At 40.1% G+C, this 20,853-nt stretch overlaps 1 protein-coding gene across 2 annotated transcripts in view; it reads left to right on the top strand.

The window, feature by feature from the left end:
* The window catches only part of ATP13A5 (ATPase 13A5), a 113,481-nt gene that overhangs the window by 24,597 nt on the left and 68,031 nt on the right, over window positions 1-20,853 (top strand). For both annotated transcript variants that reach the window (XM_047788899.1, XM_047788889.1), the window contains 4 exons: window positions 4,733-4,802; window positions 8,277-8,411; window positions 17,693-17,765; window positions 18,695-18,823. In XM_047788899.1, the coding sequence (XP_047644855.1) occupies window positions 4,733-4,802; window positions 8,277-8,411; window positions 17,693-17,765; window positions 18,695-18,823 (407 nt within the window). The remainder of the gene's footprint in view (window positions 1-4,732; window positions 4,803-8,276; window positions 8,412-17,692; window positions 17,766-18,694; window positions 18,824-20,853) is intronic.

Genomic DNA, 20,853 nt, shown 5'->3' with positions numbered 1-20,853 from the left:
AAGTTCATGGAAACAGGCCATGCCAGAATCCCCTAGCTTAGCATTAACAGTTTGGAAAACTGCAGGCCTCCGTCCCTGCCAAGGACTCTATTGGTGGCTTATCAAAAGGGAAGCAGAGTGGTTGTGTGCAGTTTGAAGAAGCTCACCATTGATTCTGGCATCATCTTCCTGCCTCTTTACAGACCCTCAGTCTAGTCTTCCCCATCTGGAACCAAAAGGGCTCAGCACACAGCAAACTGTCAACAATTATTTGGTGAATAAATTGATAAATGAATGAATGAATGAATGATTCATTCATTTATCTTCTTTAGACCATCCCCAAAGAAAATATTCCTAGTCATTCATGCTTGGTTTTTCAGGAATAAATATCTTCCAGCAGATTTACTCATATCTCATGGTGGTCAGAAAACTCAGTGCTCCTTCAAGCATAGCTCATAGCCAGGACAGAAATGCTTAACTTCCCTGTTGAGAAATCCTTCAGTTTATTTTGGAGACAGACCTTCTACCTCCAAAGCAATTATTCCCCTAATGAATAGTTCTATATTAGGCAAGTCTACTTAATTTCATTCAGACTATTTAGTTTTATGAGGCCACCTGGAATAAGTCTAAGGCTTCTTTTCCCTGTCAGCTCATCAGATTTTTTTTTCTTTTTAGGGCCACATCCATGGCATATGGAAGTCCCCAGGCTAGGGGTCAAATTGGAGTTGTAGCTGTAGGCTTACACTGCAGCCCCACAATGCCGGATCCTTAACCTACTGAGCAAGGTCAGAGATCAAACCCACATCCCCATGGACACAGTCAGGTTTGTTATCACTGAGCCATGACCAGAACGCTTCCTCAAATTTTTAGAGTCAAGGAATGTTATATCCTTTATTCCTTGAAACTTTGTTCATGTGACCCAGTTTCCAGCCTCTTTTTCCTTCCAGTTGCTTAGCCATTGGTCAATGTCCCTGAAAATATAGCTTGGCTTCCACCGAATTTGAGAAGAGTACACGGTTCCTAGACACATGATGCTTTTTGGCAAAAGATAGTGAAAAAGATAAAAGCAGCAAGGGGCAGGCCATGCTGTTATGCAAACAGCCCAGAGAAGCCCTAAGAAGTATCATCTATAGGCAAGTATCAATCTGCTGGATCTCAGTCCTCATGAGAGCTGAGCCCCTCTCCCTTGATATTAACATCAGAAACCTTCTCACCAGACAAGGCAAGACAAAGATCACAATGCCCTTGGCTTGCTCCTTTCTAACCTGACTTTCACAGCCTGTGTGCTGCTGTAGTTCTGTGAACTGGATTTTTCCCTTGTGAGGGGAGACAGTATTCTAGTCATGGGTCACAAAAGTCCCCCTTAATTAATTCCAATATTTAGGAAGCACTCTCTGTGTCAGACACTGTGCTCCTAGATGCTAAATAAACAGAGTTGAGAAAACTCCCTCCCTGAAATTAAAGACAGCCTAGGAAATTTGAGGAGAAAGACATGTAACTACATGTTACAATTAAAAAAGTTATGTGTTGTTATTAAGAAATGAAGGGTTGTTGGAGTTCCTGTCATGGCGCAGTGGAAACGAACCATGAGATCCAGGGTTCAATCCCTGGTGTCGCTTAGCAGGTTAAGGATCTAGCATTGCCGTGAGCTGTGGTGTAGGTCGCAGACACAGCTCAGATCCTGCGTTGCCGGGCCTGTGGTGTAGGCTGGCAGCTGCAGCTCTGATTCAACCCCTAGCCTGGGAACCTCCCTATGCCATGGGTGCAGCCCTAAAAAGCAAAAAGAAAGAAAGAAAGAAATGAAGGGTATTGAAAGAGAAAAAAATATTTCACTGTGCCTGTGGAAATAGGGAAGATTTCAAATACAGCTGCCACTTACTAAGAACTTGTTATGTCTTAGCCTCTTGTCCTAAATTCTTTACTTATTTATGTCATATGCTAATGATAGCAATTTTATTAGGCAGGTATTATTAAACCTGTTTTATAAATAAAGGAACTGAGGTTCACGCCTCCTTATCTATTCATTCATTTAACAAACCATTTTCAAGTGTATGAATGAGGCCATGATTTAGGCCTTCAGGAAATACCAGTGCCTCTAGTAGCTTATAGCAGAGGATACAGTCTGTTACATGTATGCTTGTTAACATGTAAAAATAAGGTATAACTTCGGATGATCAAATACATTATAAAAGAAAATGAGATAGGTTAAGGAGATAAAGAGAATCTGAGTTGGAGGGGGTCACAGTAGCTATTTTATTTTATTTTATTTTTTGTTTCCCCACTAAATTTTTTTTTTCTACTGTACAGCATGGTGACCCAGTTACACATACATGTATACATTCTTTTTTCTCCCATTATCATGCTCCATCATAAGTGACCAGACATAGTTCCCAGTGCTACACAGCAGGATTTCATTGCTAATCCATTCCTAAGGCAATAGTCTGCATCATTAACCCCAAGCTCCCAATCCATCCCACAGTAGCTATTTTAAATGGAATTGTAATAGGGCTATTTGAACAGAGGCCTGGATGAAAAGAGGGCAGGAGCCATGCAAAGGTGTGGGGGAAACTGGTTCTGGGTGGAGAAAGCAGCAAGTAAGAAGGCTTAGCTGGACTCAAGCCCAGGTCTGTTGGATCTCAAACTTCTCAATCACTGAAGCGGCAGAACATGTCTCAGGACTCTGTAGAGCTCAGGTTCTTTATATCTTGATATGGAAAGAATTCAGCAAGAGGCAAATTGATAGAAAAGAAGTGATTTATTAGTATACGATGATTGCGAAGGATACAAGTGGGCGGGCAAGAGGGCTCTGCCCTTAGAACTTAGGGGGCTAAATTTTTATGATCAAAGGAAAAGTGGGGAGGGGAGAAGACCACCCTCTTCTTCATTCCTGAGCAGACCTCAAGCTTCCATCATTAGCTCCTCCTCCATGTCGGGTGGGGGCGTTTTTTGTCCTGCACGATCAGACTAGGACTGTCAGGGTGCAATTCCTAATCGGCAGAAGGGTGGTAACATATGCTAAAATATGGTAAATCATCTCAGGCTTTAGTATAATGAGGGTCTTCTACTTTAGAATGTCACCTTTCCCCTATATTTTTATTTTTAGTATACACAGAGGAACATGTCCTAGCGATCATTAACTTACTGACCTCAACCAGCAGGATGCAGGCGTCATTGACCTAATGTATTTTGTTAGTTTTGTTGTTAAGCAAGTCTGCTTGGTTTCATGATGTTATGATTGCTTTCTTGAGTGATCATTAACAAACAATGGTCTCCCCAAACTCCTTAACATTCCCTCGCTATCTATGATCCACTAGTGGGATTTCTAAACTAGCTAGTTATTATCCTATCTATCCCAATGACTGCTAGGCTCTATTATCACATTTGGATCTGAAAGGTTAAGTAGGCATTAACAAAGTGAAAGATGCAGGGGAGTGTATTCCAAGGAGAGAGAGAGAACCAAATTCAGGGTACTGAGAAGTTCTGACACTTGCTTAAAACAGGTTATTTCATCTGACTCTGGAAAAGAATCCTAACCACCAAAGTGGCTTGAGTTATGACCTCTTCCCAGTGTGACACTTAGGGACTTCCAAAGTCCCTAACATAGCAGCACGTGCTGTTTGACCTCACTGCTTTCCAATATCTCTCTGCCACAGTGTTTTCGTGCATAGAGTCAGAAGACTTTGGTCTGAGTCCTTGCCGACACTCAGAAGCGATGATGTTATTTGGAATAGCGTGGTTTAGAAGTCAGACAAACTTGGACTATTCTCTCTGTCATGGACCAAAAGTCCATCATGCAGATTTGCATCATGGGTCCTTACTGAGGCAGAATGTGGAGTGGAGTCAAAGAGACCACGGTGGGGAGCCTGGCTCTGTCTCTGTCTAGCTCTGAGACTCTGGGAAAGTTCTTAGTTCATCTAAATCTGTACTCTTTATATTAAAAATGATAATACATAATCTCATAGGGATAATGTAATGACTAAAGGGAAAAGGGTATATAAAAGGTTAAACGTGGTTTCTGACATTGTCCTCTATGCTTTAAAGTTATATTGTCATGATTAATATCAGATATGTGCACCTTTGTCAAAACACCCATACATAGTAGTTCTTCTCATTAGCAAAGTGGGGATATCAGTTCTTTCCTTTCTACTGTTGTGATGATCCAATAAGAGAATTTTGTAGATTGAAAATTGTAGAAATTTGTAAATTGTAAATTGCTATGTAAACACGAGAGCCTCTTATTTTAAGGCACACATGTGTAGATTTACAAGGTGTTAGCGGTGAAGCCCATAGACTATCTTCCACTTTGTTGGTACATTCCTTCATGTAATTATTAAGTTCATATACTAAGGCTCTGTCCTAGGTGCTGGAGGTACAAAGGTAAGATAGACATACTCTCAACACCAGGAGCCATCTAGAATGCCTGAGAACTCCAGGACACCTTCATATCTGTGTCTTCTTTGCTTCTCTGAGAATGTAATCAAAAGTATTTTTTTTTAAAAGAACTGCCTAACTTCATTTTGATTCTTGAGTTGTACTGTACTTAAGATATATTTTAACCAGAAAAATGACTTTGTCCATCATGTACTAACATTCATTTAAAAATATATGAATATTTTAAGATTAGCTCATTAATTTTTTATTGAAGGCACAAAATCTCTAAAGGGTAGAGAAGGGACTTCTGTTTAGTGTGGCCTGAACTCACTTACTGATGAGCTTGTAGGTGTAACACTAATAGATGATCAATTTCCTACAGAAGATTAGTATGCGGGCCCAATGCCATCGAGGTTGAAATCCAACCCATATGGAAGCTGCTTGTTAAACAGGTAACTGTTCTCATTTATTTTTGGAAAAAAACAAAACAAAACAAACGCCTGTTTTTTCCTTTTTCCTTTCTAGCACTCAGAGAAATCTTAAATATGTAGATATTTTGATGTGGACAAAATTCGTGTTTCATCAAATTTTTTTTTTCTTTTGTCCTTTTAGGGCCGCACCCACAGCATATGGAGGTTCCCAGGCCAGAGGTCCAATCAGAGCTCCAGCTGCCAGCCTACACCAGAGCCACAGCAATGCAGGATCCAAGCTGCGTCTGCAACCTACACCACAGCTCACAGCAATGTCAGATCCTTAACCCGCTGAGCGAGGCCAGGGATTGAACCCATAACCTCATGGTTCCTAGTCAGATTCGTTTCTGCTGCTCCATGACGGGAACTCCACATGAAATTTTTTTTTTTTGTTATTCCCATTGACTTTATGCTTTTCCTGTCTATTGAGGTTTTCATTATTTCAATAAATAAATATATATTTATGTGTTTAAGTATATATATACTTTAATTCTAGGATTTCTAACTGGTGGTCCTTTTCAGCAACAACTTGTTTTTAATTCAAATTCACTTAAAAAAAAATCCCTTCCCAGTGTGAGAGATAGATTCCTATTTCCTAATCTCCTGTTTGTTTTGTTTTCTTCAGTTTTTGACGGTGGTTATGGTGAACTGGCGATATTATTACTTCATGATCTCTTTGATGATTTAAAAAGTATAATTTTGATCGTTTTCATTTTGCTCTATTATATCCATTTTCTTGAGAGTGACCTCTTCCTTCAGTTACCGTTTTTCTGCTTTTTAGTGTATTTTCTCTATGTGCTTTAAAATTATTATTTTTGATAAGCTCACCTTGAGTAGGGCCTCCCTTCCTCCACTTTTCTCTTTCTCTCTGTGCTCACTCTCCCTCTTTGGTGGTTCTTACTGGTCCCCAGTACAGAACTGGGGCCTCTCTTGGAAGTCTGTGCTCTATTCCTCTGGGATCTGTGAGATGCAGGTCCTGAGTCAGTTTGGGGCTTGGCCAGGCTCACAGCTGACACCACAAACTTGTCTCTCCCATGCTGCCCTCTGCTGGTGAACCTGAACCCTTCCTTGCTGGCTGTGACTTCTCAGCCTCAGTTTTCTTTGTGTGTGTGTGTGTGTGTGTGTGTGTGTGTGTGTGTGTGTGTGTGCGTGTGTGTGTCAGTGTGGACAGGTCTGTGGGCCTCATCACATTCAGCTCTGTTTTCTGCAGTAAGCCTGGTTTTTGTTCCCTGTCTCTTATGGGACACTTGTTCCTTCAAGCATCCAACAGACCGATCTGTCAGTGCCCAGTCAGTGCTGCATGCTTCTGGTCCATTTTTAATGCACAAAGATGGTCACTTTGGTTTTTAGCGTGGTCATTTTTAGAAATAATTTTTTTTAGGCTTTTCTTTCTAGAGTAGTCTTAGGTTCACAGCAGAATTGATGGGAAAGTATTGAGAGTCCCCATATATGACATGCCTCCACATATGCTCAGGCTCTCCTACTATTAAAAAAGTAGTTTGCTTTCTAAACTTCTTATTCAAGTATATTTTCAAATTACCCAAGACTCTTTCGAGTGTCAGTCTGGTCTATTTTGAAAGCAGTGCTAATATTTTCTGGCACTTATTTATTAGGCTTTTAGTAGGAAAAAAAATTCTTCACATTTGATTTCAAAAGAATATTGAATAAGAATAAGAATATTGAATAAGAATAAGAATATTGTTTCTCCTACAAGAGGTATTTCACCAATTTTCTACTGAGTTTATACACATTCGATATTGCATTATCACAAATGCATAATCTGCAATTAAACCATTTTATGTCAAGCAGAGAGAAGAGCTATAATTTATAAGAAATTCATGTTGCAGTGGAAATGATAAAAACATTAAAGAACATAAGCTTTTTTAATGTAAAAAAAATATATCCAGGTAGTCAGAAAATTTTAAGATATAGCCTACTCACTTAGGAATGAATGTTAGTTCATTTTTAGGAATAAGGTAGAAATTTATTTAATATATTAGAGAATTACAAAAAATGGAGGTAAAAAAAGAGCAGCACTGGCTTTAGGTAATAATTTTATCTAATTCATTATAATTACAAAGAGTGCTTCACCAGGAAAAGAGACTTGCTTTGTTCAGATGGACTCTTTAATTCATGATAAGTATGTAAGCCATGTGACCTTCTCTAGCTCTTGGGTTTGCACTCTGCTATTATTATTAATAGTGAAGTTAGCAGACCCAAAGTGGGGACAATTAAGGGAATAAAAAAAAGTTGAAGATATTATTAAGAGACCAAAAATAACTGCATGGATGGCCAGCTTTGGGGCTGGTGATACATTCTGCCCGTGATTTTCTTTCTTCTTTTTCTTTCTTTTGGGGGGGGGGATTTTTTATTGCTGCACCCTCAACTTATGGAAGTTCCCAGGTTAGGGGTAGAATTGGAGCTGCAGCTACCGACCTATACCACAGCCACAGCAACACCAGATCCAAGCCCACCTTGGCAAACTAAACCACAGCTCTCAGCAATGCCGGATCCTTAACTCACTGAGCAAGGCCAGGAATCAAACTCGCATCCTCGTAGATACTAGTTGGGTTCATTACCACTGAGCCACCACAGGAACTCCTGCACATGATTTTCAAACATCTTTGGATAAAACTTCTCTTCCCTGACTGTCCTTCCTTGTTCAAGAAAAGGCCTTACTGACTTCAGTGACTTTCAGAGGATCTTGCTGAGACCTGTGACGTGAGCATATGTTATTTTTAAATGAGTGACCTGGATAACAGCAGAAACTAATTTTCATTGCACAACTTGTCTATATCTGCAGCTTGTAATTACATGAAAAAGAAACCCGCAATAAGAGGTTCAAAATTGAAGTTTGTTTTTAAAAGAATCTGAATGTTTCTCCTCCATTATGGATAAATCTATTTTGAAAAATTGTTAGATTTTGTTACTGGTAAAATATTTTCAAAAATTCAAACTAAAGGGGCTCACGTCATGGCTCAGTCGTTAACGAACCCGACTAGGATCCATGAGGACTCGGGTTCAATCCCTGGCCTCACTCAGTGGGTTAAGGATCTGGTGTTGCCCTGAGCTGTGGTGTAGGTTGCAGACACGGCTCAGATCTGGCATTGCTGTGGCTGTGGTGTAGGCCAGCAGCTGTAGCTCTGATTCGACCCCTAGCCTGGGAACTTCCATATGCCTCAGGTGCGGCCCTAAAAAGCCAAAAAAAAAAAATCAAACTAAATAAGGATGATGATTTGTGGGCGTGGCTCTGTGTGCTTAAAATAAATATGCTTCTACTATATCACACTCTATGTGCTTGACATTGTCTCCACTGAAATTAAGCGAGTTCTAAGTAAGCTCTATTGTAATATGTTGTAGAAATGGAAGAAAAAATTCTGTAATAAAGAAATGATATCATCTTGACTGCCACTAAGGTCCATGCAAGTGACCCAAATGCTATTTTTGTACCTGCAGGTTTTAAATCCATTCTACGTGTTTCAAGCTTTTACCCTAACTTTGTGGCTGTCTCAAGGTTACATCGAATATGCAACGGCCATCATCATCTTGTCTGTTATCTCCATTGTCTTAACTGTGTATGATTTGCGACAGGTAAGAACAGAAATCACAGTTGGAGTCTATTTGGCTTCTGGCTGTACAAGAAGAAAAACCTATCACAATTCCACTGAAAGCAAAGACTTACTTTGTTAAACATAAATCATAACAAAGGAAAAAGCAAGGGCTTAACTAAATATGGGGTCTCCGGAGGAGGGCTTCAGGAATACCAGGCAGATTTAAATGTCTTTGCAAACTCTGATTATCAACTGAAGGCATGAATACTATGTTTAAAAGGACTCTGAGGCCAAATCTGAGTTTGGGGGAAAGAAAATTGTGATGGATTAATGATGACGTCATAATACCTTTCTGTCCTCTTACCATCATTGTTCATCTCATAGCCATTTACAAATCTTCCTTTCAAAGAAAAACAGTCTTATAAATGGTATAGCAACACGTTCGGAAATGGAATCTAGCTGAATATTACTTTTAAATCCACAGCGCCTCCATGTCTCAGTTCCCCACAGCATCTTTCTAGAAAATGTTCTGCTCCTTTGCTTAAGATTCATCAGATTAAATTACAAGGCAACCTCCAAAAAGTGTCTCACTGTATTTGTTCTGTACTTTTGAAAACTGGACCATGACTTTGGCATTTTAGACACAGGGACCAGGGGCCCTTGGGTCAACCTGTTAATTCTTTTAAACTGTTGAAACTACCTAGTCTCAAGTTCATTTAGAGGCGAGGAACCCAAGATACGGGGAGCTTGTTCAGGTCATAAAGTGGGTTTGTGACAGAGTCAGGGCTTCTGGCTCCTCGTCAATTAAATTCTATTGCATATACAGTATTTCCTTAGCAGAAAGCCCTTTCCAAAGAAACACAGAGCTTGAGAAGAAAGTCAGACCTGCACGTGTGAGGAGAGATGCCTTTTAACTGACTGTAAATTCTGGGCACATGTCAGTAAGGCAGCCGTGGAGGCTTTTAAACAAGCCCAACTGAAAGAGATCTACTCTATTTCAGTCACTCAGCAAATATTAGGTCTAAGATTGGCTTTTTAATCTGGTTTTAGATCCTATAAATTTTGAATGAAGCATTTGATTAAAAATTATGAAGGAAAGGCAGTATATATCTAAAGAGTTAGAAAACAGGACCTGAAAATGAATAGTTGCATGAATGGAGACGCTTTGAGCTAGAGGATGAGGACTAGAAGGGCTTTGTTTTGTTTACTTGGTTTTTTTGTTTTGTTTTGTTTTTGTTGTCCTTTTTTTTTTCTGCTTTTTTAAAAATGAGCACCCAAGTGTGTTTCTTCATGGACCACTTTAAATCACAAAAATATTAACAGTGACTAGTAATCTGTCTTTGATGATGGCAATTCCTTTCTGTCTGGCAGCCAAGTCAGGGGGAAGAGTGACTGTCTTTCTAGATTTGAATAAAGCAGGAAACTAAACACCAGGAAAATAAAAGATCTTCCACATTCTGCTCAGCCACAGTAGAAAACAAATTATAGTGTCCCAAACTTTTACCCGTGTCATTTGATAGAGGTATGAAACATGAGGCCCCAAATCAAATTTCTACATCTTAGGTTTTGAGAAATCTTTGCTGTAATAGAATATCTAAGCTACTCATATGCTTTCCGGCTGATGTTAAACATCAGAGAATAAACTTTTTCTCCCATGTGCTTCATTCTATTGGGAAGACATATACACACAGTCCCCTGACTATATTATCACAACTCATTTCAGTGTTCCAAGGAAAAGTACAGAACCATCTGAGCACTTTGGCAGGGAGATATTATCTAGTCAAGTAACAATCTTCTCCTAGCTACTCCTGTTTGTGTAACTTGATATCTTAATAGTCAGCTTCCTCATGTATAAAACGTGTGTGTGTGTGTGTGTGTGTGTGCACGTGTGCAGTGTTATAGTTTAGAGATGTAAATGAAACAATGCATTTGAAGTACTTGTGTTCCTGGTACATAGTAAGCACTCATCAAATGTTACTTCTTGGTATCATGGATATGGATGTTGCTGTTTTTACTACTATTCCTGGAGTGGGGAAATTAGGCAATGGAAAGATGGGAGGGACACAGAGATTGAAGGGAGGAGCTCTAACCCAAGCCAGGAAGTAGCACAGGAACAACCCCCAGGACAGGGCTCCTAATGGCCCTTGATCACTGGCTCATTCACTGTGTGACTCTGGGAACTCTTTTCCTCTCCCTGGACGCACTATTCTCGGTTGTAAATGGTGGAGGTTAAATTCAGGTCCTGCCTTTTTAGGATTCTATCAGGGCCTTTTTAGTATATTGTCAGAGCCACCAGTAAGGAACAGAAAATGAGCCCTTGAAAACTTTAAAACACTAATGAGCAAATTTCTGGCCACTGGGAATGTGGGAGCTTGTGTTATAGACTGGAGTCAGTCCCTACAGGACCCTACTAATGTGGCACTGGCTAGCCAGATAAACTACTCAATCAAAATGTAGACAAATAATAGACATTTTTAAAAACTCCCTTAATCACAAGAAACATCTGTCATAAATATATAGCAAGAGCTCATGGAACCCAAGGACATAAAGAACAGATGGCTTTACCAAGAGCTGGACCCAGGAACTTGGGTTACTTTTCCCATCTTCTTATTCTCTGATAGGTAGGAAACGAGGTACACATAGCTGGGGGCAAGTGCTCCACCCCTACTTTTCTTCTCTGAAAACTGGGTGCCCCCAGAACTCTAGCAGCCTATAACTGGCTTGTTCCATGTGGCTTTCTCCCTCCACTGGCACAGCCAGTTGGAACAGGGGGCACCTGCTCTCATAGAAGCCAGTCTATCAACAGGAATGATGGTGACATATCTTTTTGCCTGAGATCCTGGAATAAGGTCTTGTAGCTGCTGGTCATGCTCTATTAGGAAGGTGATCTGAGAAATGATGTATAGCTAGGACCTGGGTTGCCACCCTTGATGTCTATGGAAGGACAAGCAAAGAAAAACAAAAACTTCTGCAGAGAAAGAGAGGAAATGTGTGAACCAAATACACAGCAAGACACGGATGAGCGATATGCAGTCCATCAGAGTCACTGTAACCTGTTCCTCACAGCATTTCCTGTTCCTGCTCCTTTTCAGAGGTCTTGGGAGACTTGGCTGCACTTCCCACCTGGGGTTCATAAGACATCTCTGAATCCTCACAAATTCTCATCCTCTGCTAAAACCAGCTTAATACATTTCTGCTCCTTGCAATCAGTTTGTCCTAAGGAAATATGGTGCTACTCCTTGATAGACTGCATCCCCTAGAATGTTTCCACCTAGTTTCCCAACTTAGATATTGCCCCTTTGTCCTATGCATTATTCATCTGTATCTTCATGACACATTTTGGCCTTTTTAAAAATTCCTTTACAATGCCCGTTCCCTCATTTGGAACTCAGGTATATCTTTCTTTAAGGAAACACCAAACAAATTTAGAAATTCCTGTGTAGGAGAAGAGGAAGAATTATAGAAAGAGTTAGGTTTGATTCTAAAGTCTAGAGGCCAATGAATGTTTCAGTAAGAGAATTACTTGAGATTCCTGAGCTCCTGAACTCCTGACCTATTAAACCAGAATATTCAGTGTAATAACAGGCATTTGCCTTTTTTTAATAGTTACATAACAGGTGATTATTATGCATTCTAAAGGCTTAAATAATAGCTGTTTTTACAAAAGAATCCACCAAAGGACCAATTTAAGCACCAAGACCCCAAATACACCTATTTATTTATTTATCTATTAATGGCATCAACAGTTGAACATATTTTTCACTCTTTTCACTCTATAAAATGCATAGTAATACAAGTTTATATGGAGATGTACTTACATATTCATTAATTTGTTTTATCAAAAGAGAATTGTTCCATGTACATTAATATGGAACTTGCATTTTTCACTTTGCAATATATATAACGGCCATCCACCATTATAAATAATTCTAAATCATGTTTAAAACTAATGGGTGTGATATTCTATGGTTCATAATTTATTCAACTATTCTCTTATTTATGGAAAAGAAGGGGTTTCTTCTCCAATTTTTGCCACCACAAATATGTTGAATTTAACAACAATATAGGGTATCCTTACATATTAGTGTTTTCATTTCTTTTTTCTTTTTTAGCAAAGCAACCAAATGCCATGTTGATGAATCAAAAGATATGTTTATTTTGGATGTTAATAAATACTGTAATATTATTTATTTTTCCCAAATGAAGTAATTTATTCTGCTATCAGCAACATATGAGACTATCTATTTTCCCAGGTCCTCACCAGAATTAGGTGTTATATCTTGACATTTAGAATTTTCAATCTGGAGTTCCCGTTGTGGCGCAGTGGTTAACAAAGCCGACTAGGAACCATGAGGTTGCAGGTTCGGTCCCTGCCCTTGCTCAGTGGGTTAACGATCCGGCGTTGCTGTGAGCTGTGGTGTAGGCCAGTGGCTACAGCTCCGATTGGACCCCCAGCCTGGGAATCTCCACATGCCACGGGAGCAGCCCAAGAAATAGCAAAAAGACAAAAAAAATTAAAAAAATAAAATTTTCAATCTGATATGTTTTTTTTAAATTGCATCTCATTGATGCTTTAATATATAGTTCCTTGATTATCAGTGAGATTAGACACATTTTCCTTTGCCTAAAAAAGATCCACATTTTTTTAAATTAACTGCCTCTTTATACCCATAATATATATGAAAAAAATTATTTTTTAATATTTTTCGCTTGACTTTGACTTTTTCAGATTTTGTTTTAAAAAATGTCTATTTAAACATGCCTTTTTTTTTTAACTCTATGGTTTCTGGGTTTCTTATTTTGCTTATAATTGTTCTCCTGTTCCAGACTTAGGTATTCTGTTTTTTCTGCTTGTGCTCTACTTAATATTTATTTTAAAATCCTTAATGGAATTTAAACATTCAGATTTTACACTTTAAAAAAATCCCTGAGTGCCATTACTCAAAACGATGACTGGCATGAGAATTTCAGTCTTCATGGCATTATTGCAAAGAAAGACTTCTTTGAAATGAAGATACTAATCACATTAGCAGTGAGCATTTTGTTAATAAAAGGTTATCTGACCCAACCTGCAAGGCATCTTATAATGCTATGCAAATTGAGCCAGTTTCCTGAAATTGTATCTTTGCAGTTTCAATCACAAGTCCTCAACAATCAATATCTGCTTAGCACTTTACAGTTTGCAGTAGGCTCTGACATATATAATGAATGTGCTTGGGTGAGGTTTGGCAAACTATGAAATAATAACATATGATATTTCCTGCCGCCATATGTGAAAGAGGGGCAGGGTTGTCAGGGAGGTAAAGCACAGCTCGCACTCACCCAGGAACAGCATTTGTAGACCTTAGTTTCAGGTTTCTCCTGACTCCAAGTCGGGTCTCTGTCCCATTGAGCAAAACCTCAAAGTAACCTGGGAGCTTCCTGTTGGAAATGATTATTTGATAATTTGATAACAAAAAGCAGATTTAGGGAGGAGGAAAGGAAAAAGGAGCATCTACTGCCATCTTCAAACCATGCTAGAAAATTACATGCTTTTGTAAATTGCAAGAGGGGAGGTGTTGGAAGTGGAATAAGGTGCCTTCTGGCATCCACTCTAACCCCAAATCAAGTGACATAGAGAGAAGTTACCTTGCCTAAGCTAAGAAACTCCCTACTGCAGTCCATTTCTCTCTTATTTATTTATTTTGCTTTTCAGGGCCGCACCTGTGGCATATGGAAGTTCCCAGACTAGGGGTCGAAATTGGAGCTACTGCTGATGGTTTATGCCACAGCCACAGCAATGACAGATCCTTAAACCACTGAGGCAGGCCAAGGATTGAACCCACATGCTCATGGATACTAGTCAGGTTCATTTGCACTGAGCCATACCAGGAACTCGCTGAGTCCATGTCTAACCAGTTTGGTGCAAGCATAAGTGGAAACCTCGGCACTCACCTGTCTTTCCATTGAACTGTATTTCACACTCCATGGCTGCTGGCAATAGCACAGACTGTATCTGGCCCGTAGCACTCTGCCTCATTCAGGACTGAGCTGGGATCAAGAGACACCTGAGTTAGTGCCCTTATTACTCATCTCTGCAGGAAATCCAGCCACTGCAAACAGAGGGACACACAGCAAGAGACGCCAAATAATAGCAATATGCAAATTAGTTTTGGAAACTGATCCTGGTCTCACTGAACAGGAACTGGAGGAATCAGAGGGGGCCTAATGAAAATCAGGCAGTGAGCTTCGAAATAATGAAAAGCATCACAACGCTGGCTTTCTCCTAGCTGTTTGGTTGTCATGGAAACCTGTGTTTGTAGAGTTTCTGAGTACATTAGCTCAAAGAGGATGCTTACATTATCCCACTGTGGTGGTGTTGAGAGAAGTAGAATAATTCAGTTCGATTAAATAAGCATTTGCTGAGGACCTACTATGTGATACATTATAGAGGATGCATAGATGAATACATAGTCTTATCTTTGAACCTCCTATCTTGCAGGGTAGACCCAACAAGAAAACAGACAGCTGTAATGGAATAGGATCTATACACTAAAACAGGTGGAAATACAGGGAACAGAACAATTAATTCTTCCTGGGGGTGTTAGGGATGGAGGTGACATTTGAGCAGGGCTTTATGTGAAGGATTTAGAAGGAGTTGACTAATAAAAAACTGGGGTGAACATTCTAGGGAATAGCTTGAGCAAAGGCATGGAAGCATGGCCATTTGTGCAGAATGCTAAGTCTGATAAACAAATCCAGCTTTATGCCATAATGAGTTTTGAGAGTTACAGTCAAGCATTATTAACTCAAACTTCACCACTTCCAAATGTGTTATCATCCTCTTAAGCAAAGTTGGAATTGTATGTCATTGACGAAGAGAGTTTGCCAAACAAGAAAATAAAGAAATTTATAAGGAGGAATGTTTATCTTCTTAAAGGACGAAAGTTATTTTCAAGCACTTTTAGAGAACAAATTCATCAACAGAAAAGATTTTAGAGTCCAATGAACCTGGTTTTATTGTTGATTTCTTCTGGCCACACCCACAACATGCAGAAGTTGCCTGGCCAGGGACTAAACCCAAGCCACAGCGATGACACCAGATCCTTAACCCACTGAGCCACCAGGGAACTCCTATTGTTGATTTTAATACTTAGTAAGTAAATGATTGTAGGCAAGTTACTCTAACATTTTCAAGCCCCTGTAGGTTTTTTCTTTATTTGTTTTCTTGTTTTTGTTTTGTTATATGTACGAGGGAGGTAATAATATTTTCATCATAGGGTTATTTTGAGGATTAAAAAAAAAAAACTCAAGCCATATATTCCAAGTGCCTAAAATAGCACTTAACACATAGTGGCTGTATAAAGTTCTAAACTGTTTAAAAGTAATAAATTGAATCATCTGTTAGACCCTGGGTATTTTATCTGTGAAGCCTTGGGAGTTTTAAGTTAATCTCTTATAAGCAAAATAAATCAGTATCATGTCATTTTAGAGGTTTAAGGGAATTTGAAAATGATCCAATTCAATGTTGCCAGTTTACAGAGGAAATAACTAATTTATAAGGTGAAATGTCTTGTATACACGTACTTGGCAGGTTAGCAGGTACTAAGCAGGCACCACTTAGGAATCCTGACTGAATCCAGTGTTCTTGCTATCAAACCACTTTCTCACTGTTACCCATCGTTAAAATGAATGTCCCAGCAGGCAGCCCCCAGTAAGTCAAGTGAGGACAATGAATATGTGCCTAACAGTAACATCACTTCTTCCACTCAATTGGTCCAAATGATTGAGGTTTGGCTTTTCATGCAAAACTGAAGGAAATAATAAATTGTTCCATGTAAATATTAACACCGAACTCATTATGTTCTCTCAAGAGGAAAGTTGCATAATTGTGTGTAATGCTTGTCCAAGCCCAGTGACATTTGTAACATTAAAAATCATCAACAAAACAGATAAAAATAATTTACTCTAACACCTGAAAGAAAAAGTGCTATATCTGAATTACATTAAGCTGTGTTTAAGTACTGCTGACAATATTCAGACTGCTTCTACTTAGAGGCATCCACATAACTGACATCCGTACAGAGAGGGGCAGTGCCTTCCAGGGATGTGCCAGCTGGTTCCGCATCATGTGCCCTCTGCCTGATGGCACTCCTGACAGTCAGTGTAAAGAGCTAGGTGGACCACATCCCTTCTCATTCTGTTTTCCTGTCCCCTGGGTCATCTCAGGGGATGCCACCTCCATTTCTCTAGGCTGCTTCCATTTACTCTGCTTTGCATAGGGTCGTATGTCAGTGCGTTCTGCCTCAAGTGAAGCATTCCAGCTGATGAAATCAGACAACTTTTTTTTTAAAACAACTTTCTTATTAATCATCAATGCTCACTGGGCTCTTACTACAGTAATGAGTATTATCGAAAGGATGAAAATAAAATAAGCATGGGAGTTCCCATTGTGGCTCATCTGGTTAAGAACCTGACATAGGGTCCATGAGGATGCAGGTTTGATCCCTGGCCTCGTTCAGTGTGTTAAGGATCCAGCATTGTCATGAGCTGTGGTACAGGTCATGGATGGGGCTCAGATCTGGTGTTGCTGTGGCTGTGGTGTAGGCTGGCAGAGGCAGCTCCGATTCGACCCCTAGCCTGGGAACTTCCATACACCAAAGCTGTGGCCCTTGAAAGAAAAAAATTAAAAATTAAAAAAATAAGACAAGAATGAACTAAATTAAAACAACCACATAAAATAAGTACTGTTATTGTCTCTACCTTCAGATGAGGAAAGGAAAGTTAAACAGGCTAAAATAACTCATAAGCGATAGCACTAGGATTCCAAGCAGAGCAGCGCGAGTCCAGTCTACAGAATTATCCAATGTGAAAATCCCACCAGTGTATAAAGAAGATGATGGCTGTTCCACATACAATCGAAATATAACCTAAATATTCATAGGCTGTTACAGATCAAATTCAGCTTTGTTGTTTTACAGATGGGGCAACAGAGACACAGAGAAGGGGAGTCACCTCTTTGTGGTCCCATTGCTTTTCCCCGGTCTAATTGTGTGTTCTCAGGAAGTGAAGCCATGGTTCCTTACCTTGGGGTAGTGGCTGTGCATTATTTTTCCCAGGATTGGAATAGCATTAAACTAATGCGTATATTTGCTGTTGTAAGTAGGAAGTTGTGTGAGGTGGGGGTGGGGGCAAGGAAGCAGGAGCATGGAAAGTTGAACTTGAATCTTTTTCCACAATCAATTTGGCTGTGACAGCAGACTCAGCACTTACGGTATTGCAATCAGGTGGTTTTTGCAGTGTGGATGATCTAATATTTAAACATTGACTTTAAATTTGTAGCAATCAGTTAAGCTGCACAAACTTGTGGAGGATCACAACAAAGTCCAGGTTACAATCAGTGTAAAAGGCCAAGGTAAGTGATGTGTTTCATTATCTTCAGCATCGTACTATTCAGAGTGGAGTCAGTCTCATTTGTTTTGATTATTAGTCAAGGAGAAAAAGTCTTTTCTGATTAAACCAAGGGCTGGGGCTAAGGTGAGGCAAACAGGGCATTATAGATGCAAAGTTTAAGGAGGCAAGGTCATGAGAATGCTGGCCTGCACCTGTGGGATCCTGCAAGTGAGCCCCTCCAGATGCCTGGCATGCCTCACGCTCAACCCTGATTGAACCTTTCTATCTAATGTCTGGTTTATTTCAAATTCCCTCTGTCCTCCATACTTCCCTCCCTGAAATGCTGCTAGGTTAGCCTTCTTAAGGAGTTTTGATTCGCCTAACTATCCCAGATAGACCCATACATTTGAAATGCATCCCACACATTTCAATCTGTTATCCGGAACCCAGGCTTGAGTGAGGCTTATAGATGTCTAGTTGGATATTTGGCATGTGCCATGAGCCAGCCTGGAGGGGGTGGCCATGGCTTTCAGCAAGGAGTGAGGAGCTGCAGTCCAGGGCAGCAGAAATTCTCTGGAGTGTTTGCACAGGCCCCGGTCCAAGGATAGAGGGTGCTACAGGGAGCCGGAACTCAATGAAAGAGAATAAGCAGCAGCAAAGGGGCACTCCTCCTTTGCCCAAGGCTCTTGAGTGTCTTCTGTAGGCAGAGCACTGTCCCAGGTACTGGGATCAAAATGGGACCTTGTTGCTGAGCAAATCCTTTGTTATGGCCAAGCATCCACTCCCTCATCCTGATTCCCTGGGCACCTGCAGTTGAGTGGAAAGGGGCTGGAGCAGGTGAGCATGCAGGGTAGTTCTTGGTCAACAGTTGATAAGATATCTCAGTCATTTTTATTCTTAAGTAAAAGCAGGAAAAGTTCAGCTAGTCATGAAGACGTTGCTGTTGTGCAGGTTTACAGGAGCTGGAATCCCGTCTCTTGGTTCCCGGAGATATTCTTATTCTTTCAGGAAAATCTTCATTGCCCTGCGATGCTGTTCTGATTGATGGGAGCTGTGTGGTGAACGAAGGCATGCTCACAGGTAGGCAGTTGTCATGGAGCTTCCTCTTTCGATCCAAGAGCCAGGCCAAATTAGGAAAGTAGATCAGTGTTCACTTACCTGCTTTGTACCAATGCTGAAACATTGAAAGGTAGTGAGAGAGACACACCCAGACTATTCACGAAGATGGAAACAATATAGGCAAATAGAAAAAGTTTGAGAATAAAAGAATCTGGAGTTCCCTTCATGGCTCAGCAGTTTACAAATCTGGCTAGCATCCATGAGGACGCAGGTCCAATCCCTGGCCTCTCTCAGTGGGTTAAGGATCTGGTGTTGCTGAGAGCTATGGTGTAGGTCACAGGTGCAGCTCGGATCCTGTGTTGCTATGGCTGTGGTATAGGCTGGCAGCTGCAGCTCTGATTCAACCCCTAACCTGAGAACCTCCATATGCCGTGGATGCATTCCTAAAAAGCAAAAAAACAAAACAAAACAAAACAAAAAGAATCAAGCCCCAATACATAGAAAACCTGAAGAAAAGACTAATAGAGCAGGGGATTCATTAATGAGTGGGATGAATAGGGTGCTTTGATTTCAGAGGATGGTAAGAGAGCCATACTGTTTGATGCACTATCTCTATAAATATGAGAATGGTTTATTCACTTGTCCAACCAAACGCAGGCTAACAGTCACCTCACAATTGGCAGGGCATAGAGATTTTAGCCAGCCCTGTACTCTGCAATTGGAAAACAGAGCCCCAGCCTTCACCAGGAAGGAGATTGAGTTGAACCTTCCAGAAAGACAATGTAACAGTTCTGTTCTTTAGAATCATGTTTTCCAGTTGATCTCACCAAGCAGAAAAATGGTTTTCTGGTTACTACATAAACTGTCCTTGTCCTCATTTGAACTTTGTGCTGTCTATTTGAATTTGTGTAATTAGTAAGGCACCATTGAGGAAATATTCTTTAGGCAAGAAAGAAAATATGCAGAGCATCTTAATGAAAGTAGGAGAGACTAGATGGAAACACAAAAAGAAGAAATTATTTGTCTTTTGTGCTTACAAATTGTGTCATTTTTCTGTTTTCAAAGGTGTCAAGACAGAAAAAAAACACAGACGCGCAAAGATTTTTTAACATCACCTAAATATAAAGAGAGTCATTCTCTATTCCTAAATTGTTCAACATAAGCAGATTCCCCATTAAAAATGGGTCGGCTTAATTTAAAATTGAGAAGAGCAAATGTAGTAAACATAAATATGTTCAGTATAATTACAAAATACCCCTTTAATGTGTTAAAATCTAACTGCCTTGTAATGGTGGCAATGAGGATTTGCATACTGATCATATCTTCATCTGGAATATTTCCATAGTACCCCAAGTGCAAACAGCAGACCCAAGAAAACCATGCTTTTCACTCAGAGGCTGCAACTGTCTCGCGTTCCCAGCAGGAGAATGGCATCTCTCAAGGCGACAGAGAGCGTGGCAGAGAGAAAACAGGGGACTTATTCCCCTGGGTCTCCTCACGTGTGGGACAGTTCTTACCCTGATTCTCAGGAAAACTCAGAGAATCCCAGAGAATTAGGAATGGCATCAGTGCTGCCTTTGAACAAAGTTGACCTAAAAGGACCTTAAATGGTCAGTGGCTTTTCTGAGGGTTTGTTTGAAGAAAAATAAAGTCACCAGCAGTAATATCTATAAAACCTAAGTACTGATAAAATGAATTTTACAGATAGACACACAAAATGGAAATACATCTATTTCTTTCTCATTAATTAATTTGTTTTTTAAATAGGGCTACACCCACAGCATATGGAAGTTCCCAGGCTAGGGGTCAGATTGGAGCTGCAGCTGCCAGCCTATGCCATGGCCACAGCAATGCTGGATCCAAGCTGCATTTGTGACCTACACTACAGTTCACCGGATTCTTAATCCACTGAGCGGGGTCAAGGATTGAATCTGAGTCCTAATGGATACTAGCCAGGTTCATTACTGCTGAGCCACAGTGGGAACTCCCTCATTAATTTCTTGAAATAGACCTAAGTACCAGCATGCCCTGAATACTTTGTTACACAGCCT

The sequence above is a fragment of the Phacochoerus africanus genome, chromosome 1, assembly GCF_016906955.1.
Source record: "Phacochoerus africanus isolate WHEZ1 chromosome 1, ROS_Pafr_v1, whole genome shotgun sequence".
Classification (NCBI taxonomy): Eukaryota; Metazoa; Chordata; class Mammalia; order Artiodactyla; family Suidae; genus Phacochoerus; species Phacochoerus africanus.
Note: the sequence above shows the minus strand (reverse complement) of the source record. Positions and strands in the feature narration are given on the sequence as shown.